At 34.9% G+C, this 10,888-nt stretch overlaps 1 protein-coding gene across 1 annotated transcript in view; it reads left to right on the top strand.

Moving 5' to 3' along the window:
- The window catches only part of LOC135201833 (transcription factor SUM-1-like), a 232,101-nt gene extending 225,944 nt beyond the window's left edge, over nucleotides 1–6,157 (top strand). The window contains exon 4 of the mRNA XM_064231111.1: nucleotides 3,546–6,157. Within this exon, the coding sequence (XP_064087181.1) occupies nucleotides 3,546–3,706 (161 nt within the window). The 3' untranslated portion in view covers nucleotides 3,707–6,157. The remainder of the gene's footprint in view (nucleotides 1–3,545) is intronic.
- The last annotated feature ends 4,731 nt before the right edge of the window (nucleotides 6,158–10,888 follow it).

Genomic DNA, 10,888 nt, shown 5'->3' with positions numbered 1-10,888 from the left:
AACACCTAAACGGTGTTTTTCCTAGTGTTTACAATATTAGGGAAAAATTCTCTATCGCGAGAGTATATATAATGTTCTAAAGGGTCCACAATTATACAAAGTGTTACGAGTCCATGTCTAATTTTTAAGACTTTACAGAAAGCTTTCGAACCCTTCCCTAGGTTCATCTTCAGTCCAAATGATCAATAAGTTACAACATGTACAAAGGTAAATTTAAAAACAAGAGTCGTTGAAGCTCGTTGACAACGGTCGTTAGCTTGTTAATGGGCCAGGTGATGAAGAAAGAGGGCAGTTAACTCCAACTAGGTGATATCCTCTCCCCTATCAATCCTTCTGGCTGCAATTCTGTTGGATCTCCGCAAAGGTTGTTGCAACGTTGCAGGAAGTCTTTCATCCGAGGGCGTGGATTGGGCACCGCAACCAGACTCCCCTACGGCAGCGGTTACCTGGACTGGGAGAGGCAAGGCAGAGGCAGCATCAGGAGAGGGAAAAACAGAGCCTGTCCTACAGTCAAAATCTTTTCAAAACATACTAGTAATATAAGAATTAACAAATGGGTCTTCGTTGACAAAAGACCTGTTTCCTTTGAATGATTCTCCTAAACTTATAGCAGCTCCCTCGACATTTACATTGTTACTTTTAAAGATAATTGTGCCTCGTTCCAGTTGGGTCTATGATCATTCCTGAATGCATGTGCTACTATTGCGCTGTTTTGTGACAGTAGTTCATAAGCTCGCTTATGTTCGCCCAAACGCATATCTAGTCCTCGCCCACTCTCGCCAAAATATTCACTATTACAATCTATACATGGTAGTTCGTAAACGCTTGGGACTATGGGATTTTTATTATTATTATTAATTCTTACGAGGGAGCGTCTTATTGTATTTTCATATTTGAACACAAGTTTAGTTTCCCTCTGACTTTTGTTTATATGCCCTCTTATATTCTTCCCTTCTGGATTTAAGGGAAGGGACACATATCTTTTTGGTTTTTCATTGGTATTATCTCTAAGTCCATAGAACGACTTCCTCGCTCGTGAAATTGCTTTCTCAATGAAGTGAGGGGATATCTAAGACTTCTAAAAGTAGCCGTGATGTGTTTAAGTTCACCGTCTCTACATTCGGGGTCGCAAATTCTGAATGCGCGTAAAGCAAAATTCATAATAACGTTACTTTTTATTTCTTTTGTGTGAAAAGAATAAAAGTGGACATAACTCTCGGAATTGGTAGATTTCCGGTAAACTGAAAATCTGAACCTCTGTCTATTACAGTCCCTGATAAAACATCTAAAAGAGGTAATTTAATATTTTTAGATGTTTTAGTGTTCAGGGACTGTAATAGCCAGAGGTTCAAATTTTCAGTTTACCGGAAATCTACCAATTCCGAGAGTTATGTCCACTTTAATTCTTTTCACTCAAAAGAAATAAAAAGTAACGTTATTATGAATTCTGCTTTACGCGCTTTCAGAATTTGCGACCCCGAATATAGAGACGGTGAACTTAAACACATCACGGCTACTTTTAGAAGTCTTAGATATCCCCTCACTTCATTGAGAAAGCTATTTCACGAGCGAGGAAGTCGTTCTATGGACTTAGAGATAATACCAATGAAAAACCAAAAAGATATGTGTCCCTTCCCTTAAATCCAGAAGGGAAGAATATAAGAGGGCATATAAACAAAAGTCAGAGGGAAACTAAACTTGTGTTCAAATATGAAAATACAATAAGACGCTCCCTCGTAAGAATTAATAATAATAATAAAAATCCCATAGTCCCAAGCGTTTACGAACTACCATGTATAGATTGTAATAGTGAATATTTTGGCGAGAGTGGGCGAGGACTAGATATGCGTTTGGGCGAACATAAGCGAGCTTATGAACTACTGTCACAAAACAGCGCAATAGTAGCACATGCATTCAGGAATGATCATAGACCCAACTGGAACGAGGCTAAAATTATCTTTAAAAGTAACAATGTAAATGTCGAGGGAGCTGCTATAAGTTTAGGAGAATCATTCAAAGGAAACAGGTCTTTTGTCAACGAAGACCCATTTGTTAATTCTTATATTACTAGTATGTTTTGAAAAGATTTTAACTGTAGGACAGGCTCTGTTTTTCCCTCTCCTGATGCTGCCTCTTCCTTGCCTCTCCCAATCCAGGTAACCGCTGCCGTAGGGGAGTCTGGTTACGGTGCCCAATCTACGCCCTCGGATGAGGGACTTCCTGCAACGTTGCAACAACCTTTGAGGAGATCCAACAGAATTGCAGCCAGAAGGATTGATAGGGGAGAGTTGGAGTTAACTGTCCTCTTTCTTCATCACCTGGCCCATTAACGAGCTAACGACCATTGTCAACAATCTTCAACGACTCTTGTTTTTAAATTTACCTCTGTACATGTTGTAACTTATTGTTCATTTGGACTGAAGATGAACCCAGGGAAGGATTCGAAAGCTTTCTGTAAAGTCTTAAAAATTAGACACGGACTCTTAACACTTTGTATTATTGTGGACCCTTTATAAAGAACGTTTACATTATTATTAAGAGGAAAGCAAAACAAAGGCAGTTCCTTCATCGCAAGCTACAGGTCGAGAAGGTTAAATATGTTAACAGTTAACAACATCAAGACCAGTGGTTGATGTTGTATATAAAATCAATTCTGCTGATGGTGCCATTCTTCTAACCGACATATTATTATTATTATTATTATTATTATTATTATTATTATTATTATTATTATTATTATTATTATTATTATTATTTTGGAAGAAGGCCATCTTTTAAACAAATTCCGTTGAATAAAATGGCAGAATTCAGCGAATTAATCGTATATATTATCTTTTCTATTTTTCTTATTCCTCGCTTCTCTGGCTCAGCGGTACTTCTTAATAATTGGCCAAAAATCATCTTGGGAATAATGCTGAAAGTGGTATATATTGAGCCAGAAAATCGAGTAATAAGAAAAATAGAAAAGATAATATATAACATTAATTCGCTAAATTTTGCCATTTTATTCAGCAGTATTAATATTATTATTATGATTTTTTTTTGTTGGTCTATCACAGTCCTCAGTTCGACTGGGTGGTATTTATAGTGTGGGGTTCCGGGTTGCATCCTGCCTCCTTAGGAGTCCATCACTTTTCTTACTATGTGCGCCGTTTCTAGGATCACACTCTTCTGCATGAATCCTGGAGCTACTTCAGCCTCTAGTTTTTCCAGATTACTTTTCAGGGATCTTGGGATCGTGCCTATTATTATTATTATTATTATTATTATTATTATTATTATTATTATTATTATTATTATTATTATAGGCACGATCCCAAGATCCCTGAAAAGTAATCTGGAAAAACTAGAGGCTGAAGTAGCTCCAGGATTCATGCAGAAGAGTGTGATCCTAGAAACGGCGCACAAAGTAAGAAAAGTGATGGACCCCTAAGGAGGCAGGATGCAACCCGGAACCCCACACTATTATTATTATTATTATTATTATTATTATTATTATTATTATTATTATTATTATTTCTTTAACAAGTATTCTTTTCTTACAGGTCACGAACAGCAGGGCGGTGGGAACCCAGCCTCAACGTCTTCGCTGGACTGCCTGTCCCTGATCGTCGAGTCCATCAGCCCTTCCACCACCGGCATCCTCAACTCAGTCTCCGACAAAGATCACTTATCGCAGCCTCCTTCACAGAAGACACATATCTAATAGCCTTTCTTTTTATTTTCTTATTAATTTTTTTGTTACCATGTATCGGTCAGAAATTCATAATAAACTATAAATGCCTTTTTTTATTTCTTCATTTTGCTTTTTTTATTATTATTATTCTTCCGAACGGACCTGTTTCTTCGTGAGCTCGTTGTGTGGGACCAGAAGAAAATGTGCCTTTTCTTTTTTATATTCAACGGACTTCTGATAAATCGGTTTAAAAAAAATGGTGCCGTCATGACGTTTGACAAAACACTTTTCCTTAATTAGTGCATGGAATGGAGTCGAAGTACTTTTGTTGATTCACATATAATAGTTGATTATAGTTGCAAGTATGTGAGGAGCTGAGACCATCCAGAAAAGGCCAGCCATAGAGTACACCAGCAAAGAAGACTCCCTCTTGAAGTGCTACTATAGGCCTATGGTCTTGTGTGACTTCAAGACTACCAAAGAATTTTAGAGTGACTTAGAGACCTGGCAAGGAAACTTTCTGACTCGAATCTTAAGAGGCTTTCAAGAAATATACAAATCGATTAAAGAAGCTACTCGGTCTCCAGATTTGTACTAAAGGAGTAAACTTATTCGGTATAATTACTTAGTGTGAAAGTACTTAAACTGAGGTATTAGTGATGAACATTAAATCGGAAGTGTCGAACAAGCCAGCCAAAGCGTCTTTCCAGCTGAAATTTCCAGATGCCTTCCAGTTCTGCGAAACCCTTCTAGCAACAGTTGGCCGCCTTATCATGTTCTGTTGTCGGTTCTTGCCCTCTGATGATGGCATAGAGGTGCTTATGAAGTTTGTTAATGTTAAGTGCAAATATATAGAAAATATATGTATATTTTGTATGATGGATTTATAAAAAAAATAAATAAAAAGAGATAAAGGGAGTTGAAGTGGGCATGCCTAGTATGATATCTCGTTCTGTTGTAATTCGTTGCATTATCTGTAACTGAAGAGGAAAACTCTGAATGGTTGAAACAGGCATTGATGAAATCGTTTGACAACATTAAGTAAATCGTAGCCGTATTTGGAATGCCAATCTTGAAAATGTTAAAACGAATGATAAATAAAACTGAGTATAGAATAGAAACGTATGGATGTATGATTTAGACATTGCAGCGTTTGAATTATTTTGAAAATTACTGAATAAGATTAAGCCAGTCGCCTTTGAAACGTATTCCAGTATAAAACCACGTAAAAATAGATGTGCGAATGATTTGGTTTTTAAATCCATATTTCAGCCTAGAAAATAATGGAATTAATGCAGGTGTACATTTTTACGTTGCTAGTCAGCAGATTGATTTTTCAAAGTGCCTCATTTTTTTGTAAGGCGATGCGTCTGCCATATTCCCGAGGGTGTCAAAGGCTTAATTCTTTTCGTTTTAATGTGAGTACTTCAGGGACGATCAGGGTATTCTGTGTAAGACACTAATTTAGTTACGACTAGTCCAGATAATAATATTACTCGAGTAGTCCAGTCATTTTCAAAGTAAATCGCAATTTGTTTTGTGACAAGTCCGCATTTGCTTGCGCGACTCCATAACAGTAAACAGTAAAGATAAAAATAAATAAAAAATATCACAAACAAAGGTTGTGTTTACAAAGACATGTGTAGGCAAATCGCTTTGAAATCGAGTAGCTGTTCTGTAAGGTGGAATAATTTCTCGCCGTCTACTCAAAAGGCCGCCACTAACGTTCAGTTATACCTGCGCAGTTATGCCTGTACAGTCAGCCTGAACAGGCAAATCCGAACCCGCTAATGTTCAGTTTTGCCTGCGCAGGCCGACTGTGCAGGCGTAAGTACGCAGGTATAACTGAGGGTTAGTGGCGGCCTGAAGTCGTGGATTTTCGTATTGATTCTTCAGTTCCCCAAATCTCTTCAACGTTTTGTTTAATTAAGACATCTTTTTTATATAATACTCATTCAGTCTGTTCTAGGAACCCTTGAATCAAGGATATTCATGAAAGATAGGTGAAAAAATAAACTTGTACTTAATGTATGTATATATGGACAACAGAATTAGTCTTTTTTTTTTTCTCGTATATATTTTGTAATCTCTCTCTCTCTCTCTCTCTCTCTCTCTCTCTCTCTCTCTCTCTCTCTCTCTCTCTCTCTCTCTCTCAATTTAAATTTCAGTCTCAATTTCTTTAATGATAGTGTTTAGACGATAGATTACCATGCTTAGTTCGCCTGTAAAATTGCTTCAGTAACCAAACTTCAGCAGACTGACGTATTTTTTAGCATAATTCTAATTTAACTACGAATTAAGAGGCTTAGTACCAAAGAATTTCGAAGTTTGCGTTCGTCGTCACCGATTGTGGAGGATAAGCTGAGTGATCCACAAGTGGATTGATTTAATACCATAATTTGGCGTCACAAGTCAGGAGGACGTCTCGTACTTCGGTATGATGGGAACAAGTGTCAGGTCTTCTGGGAATCTTCCTTACACGTACATTACGTGAATGTGTATATAATATATATATTAGTATAATATTATATATAATATTATATTATATAGATAATATATATATATACCTATATGTTACATATCTTTATTATAATGGTGTGTATATATACATGTTAGATTATAGATAGATATATATATATGCAATAATAGATACATATCATGTGTGTGTATATATATTATGTATAGATATAATATATATATATATATATATCTGATATAGTATGAATATATATATATATATATAATATATATATATATAGTATATATATAATATATATATGTATATAATGTTACAATATATATATATATATATATATAAAATATATATATATATCTATGTATATGTGTGTGCCGTATGTATATAATATTTATATATATATAATATATATTATATAATATATAATACATGTAATATATATATAATATACATGTATATATACATGTATATAATTATATTTATATCTATATAAAATTATATAAATATTATAATATATTATATGTATAATATATATATAAATAAATATATATGTGTGTAATTTCAAGTGCTGCTCATTTTATTACAAATGAAAAAACTACAAGGGTCAAGAAGAGAATCTCTTAAATGTGATGCTGAGTGATGTCAGGTGATCATGAATTAAATGTTCATAATATTTTAAATCTGAAACTTTCAAATCCTTGTAACCTCTAGATGACAATGCTGGGTTGGTGGTATCCGACTTCAGCGGCACATTTTCGTTATTTTTTTTAAGGCATTTTGACGAAAGCTTAAACGATATAAAATTTTAAAAAATAAATAAAACTAAAATAGTGGCTGTTTTATTTCTACCCATTTCGTAGGTAAGGGACCATTTGTAAGAGTGCTTTAATTGTTTTAGAGGTCTTGATACGATGCTTGGGTTTTATTATAAATCTTTGGTTAGATTAAATGAAATGGTACATGCATACACCTATACATACATACATTTCAATATATTCACATTTTTCTATTCGCTCATATATATAGCTTTGTTTCTTATGTTTCAGTGTATGCGAATATTGTTTCGGTATTAAACCGTTTCACATAACAGTGAGCAACTCCGAGAAAATATGTGTATATTCTAAAGATATTAAAAGCGCCTCAGTGGCGTGATCGGTATGGCCTTGGCCTCTCACTTCGGCGGCCGCGAGTTCGATTCTCGGGCATTCCACTGAGGGGTTAGAGATGTGTATTTCTGGTGATAGAAGTACACTCTCGACGTGGCTCGGAAGTCACGTGAAGCCGTTGGTCCCGTTGCTGAATAACCACTGGTTCCATGCAACGTAAATACTCCATACAAACAAACAATAAGGGTATTAAACCGTTTCGCACAACACTGAGTAACTCCGAAGAATTATGTGCTTGTTCTTTCGGTATTAAACGTTTCACGCCCACACTGAGCAGCGCCCGAGAAAAATAAAATAAACAGCACAACGGCAACAGCATCATTCATAATTCATACAGATTGTCTTCGCGGATACTCACCCGAATCCCCCATTTAATTATGTTAACAGATTTTAAGGATATTTCGTTTAGTTTTCCGATGTTCATTCTCACATTATTTAGGATGTGGAATTTGATGTCAGCACTTACCAAATTTGACATTAAATTATAAACAAACTAGAAGTAAAAATATTGCATTAAATTATAAACGAACTATATTTGTCTGATAATTTGCTGGATGTTTCTCTGCTTGGTTTATATGATGGATTTATCGACAGAATCAACTTCAGTTATACCAGTGATCGAATGGGAATAATTCGGCGTTTTTAAAATTTTTATTTTATCTTATTTTATTTATTTCTTTTTTAAGAAGGGCCAGATTTACCGACAAAAGTAAACGGACTTGGAATGTTTTCCGAGTCAGTGTGAACATGTCAGGATGGAAAACTGGTTTAGGCTTTATTCAGTAATATTACTATAATGGGCGTTATGTCTGTCCGTCCGTCTGTATGTCTTTCAATAACGGTCAAACGGCTGGTCCTATGGGCATGAAACTTTGCAGGGTTATAGTGGGGACCCCTAAGATGGTTTACAATGAGGTTTCATCATACCTCTCCCCCCCCCCCCTCTACGAAGGGGGTGGGGTGTGAGAAGGGATTCGCCGAAACGGAGCTGGTTATGCCTGTAGACTTAGTTACTTTAAAAATTTATCATACATAATTTCTATATACATATAAACAGAGAGAGAATGAGAGGGAGAGAAAGGGAGAGAGCAGATGGGGTTTTATGGAGAAAAAGAGGAAAAAAGACAGGGAGGGTTAGATAGAGAGAGAAGCAGAGACAGAGGAGAGAGGGTGTTTGGGAGAAGAGAGAGAGAGAGAGAGTTGGTATTAGTAAGAAGAAAGAGGGAAAGAGACAGAGGCGGTTGGAGAGAGAAAGAGAGAGTGAGAGAAACGAGCGAGAGGGAAAGGAAAAGAGAGAGAGGGAGTAGAGGTGGTATTGGGTAGGAGAAAGATGGAAAAAGTGAGAGAGAGAGAGAGAGAGAGAGAGAGAGAGAGAGAGAGAGAGAGAGAGAGAGAGAGAGAGTTTATCGGTTGTCATTCAGAGTTATCCCAGGCAGGGCTGGGTCGGTCAGCTAATAATGATAATAATAATAATAGTAAAGATGCAAAGCTACTTGTAAAACTAAGCAATCACATTACGTTGCATGCTCTTATCAGTTGCTATGAGAGTCACCTAGTTATAGTAACTGCTGTATATAAAGTAGCGTATACCAATAGTAGTAATAGTAGTTGTAATATTAGTAGCACCGGTTGTATATAGTCTATTTTTGTTCCGAAACTGTTACCAAATCGAGTTTTCCCAGATTTCAGTATGACGCGCCCATGTCATATATAAACTTGGATCTTATATTCACTACAGTAATATTAGTTCAAGTATGATATCTCCCAAAAGAAGCTGCACAGATTTTTCAAGTTAATTGATAAATCTATATACAACTTATATGAATATGATATTATAAAAATTTAATCGTTTTTGCCTGACCTACGTAAATTCAATATTTTTTTACCTATATATATATATATATATATATATATATATATATATATATATACATATATATATATATATATATATATATATATTTTTTTTTTTTTTTTTTTTTTTACATACATAAATCTAATACTTTTGGTTTGACCCACATCAATTAAATTCTTTTGGTTTTGACCTACATGGATTTAATACTTTTGGTTTGACCCACATCAATAAATTCTTTTGGTTTGACCTACATGGATTTAATACTTTTGGTTTGACACACGGAAATTTAATAATTTTTTTATCTACATAAATTTAATACTTTTTGTTTGACCTACATTAATTCACTTAATATGGTTTGACCTACATAAATCTAAAAATTTTGGTTTGACTTACATAAATTTAATACTTTTGGTTTGACCAACATAAATTTAATACTTTTGGTTTGACCAACATAAATTTAATACTTTTGGTTTGACCAACATAAATTTAATACTTTTGGTTTGACCTACATTAATTCAATATTTTGGTTTGACCTGCATGCAGAAAAAAATATTCCTATAAGTTGATGATCGGCACATTACGCTGCCTGGAGTTAGTAGCGTACAATTACTGTGCCTCTTCGAGTTCATTTTGTGCTCAACAAAACATTAGAACAATATTCCTGTTAGTGCTGCTATTGCAAACATTCCTTTATTGTTGAGGACGTGGTACTACTTCCCAGTTATATTAAAGACTTAGTGTTGATGGTATCTTTTCTTTTCCCAATGTTGATTTCTCTATAAAAGTTGGTTTCGTGATTAAAATCATTTTAGAATGTTAGACATTAATAGCTACTTATTAATAACGATAATGAAAATAAAGTAAGATTAGTGTGTATGTAAATTAGTGTGTGTTCATGAGGGGATGGAAGAGATTCTTTCGGGGAAGGTAGGGCAAGTACAATTTAGTGCATATATATATATATATTATATATATATATATATATATATATATATATATATATATATATATATATATATATATATATACACACACACACACACGTGTGTATGTATATATATGTATATTACATATTATATATATATATATATATATATATATATATATATATATGTGTGTGTGTGTGTGTGTGTGTGTGTGTATGTATGTATAATGATAAAGATATGGGCAGGTTCTAGGAAGAAACATGAGTGTAGTTTCCTCCTCATTCACCGTACCTGCAAACTGGCCCCTCTTTTTTTATATAAGATCTCCTCCTCTTGTTTATTTGAAAATTTGTTTGAATTTTACAGTCTTTTCACCAACCTCTCCTCTTCCATACGAATCCATCTTTTCAGATGTCTAGAATTTTTACAGAACTTTCGTGGAGACGCTAAATTTTTCGTCCGTTCGGCCTTTCTTACTTTTTAGCTTTCTGTAAAAGCACTTTTCTGGTCCGCCTTCAGATCTTAAAAACTCATGAGGCTAGAGGGCTGCAAATTGATTTGTTGGTCATCCACCCTCAAATCATCAAACCATCAAATATACCAAATTGCAGCCCTCTAACCTTAGTAGTTTTAATTTTATCTAAGGTTAAAATTAGCCATGATCGTGCCTCTGGTACCGATTTAGATGCCAAAAACATGTGGCCAATACCGGGCCGTGGTTGAAAGTTTCATGGGCTGCAGTTGATAGTTTCATGGGGCGTGGCCGAGAGTTTCGTACAGCATTATACG

Source organism: Macrobrachium nipponense, chromosome 28 (assembly GCF_015104395.2).
Source record: "Macrobrachium nipponense isolate FS-2020 chromosome 28, ASM1510439v2, whole genome shotgun sequence".
NCBI classification, from domain to species: domain Eukaryota; kingdom Metazoa; phylum Arthropoda; class Malacostraca; order Decapoda; family Palaemonidae; genus Macrobrachium; species Macrobrachium nipponense.
The sequence above is the reverse complement of the archived record's forward strand: the minus strand, read 5'-3'. Positions and strand labels throughout refer to the sequence as shown.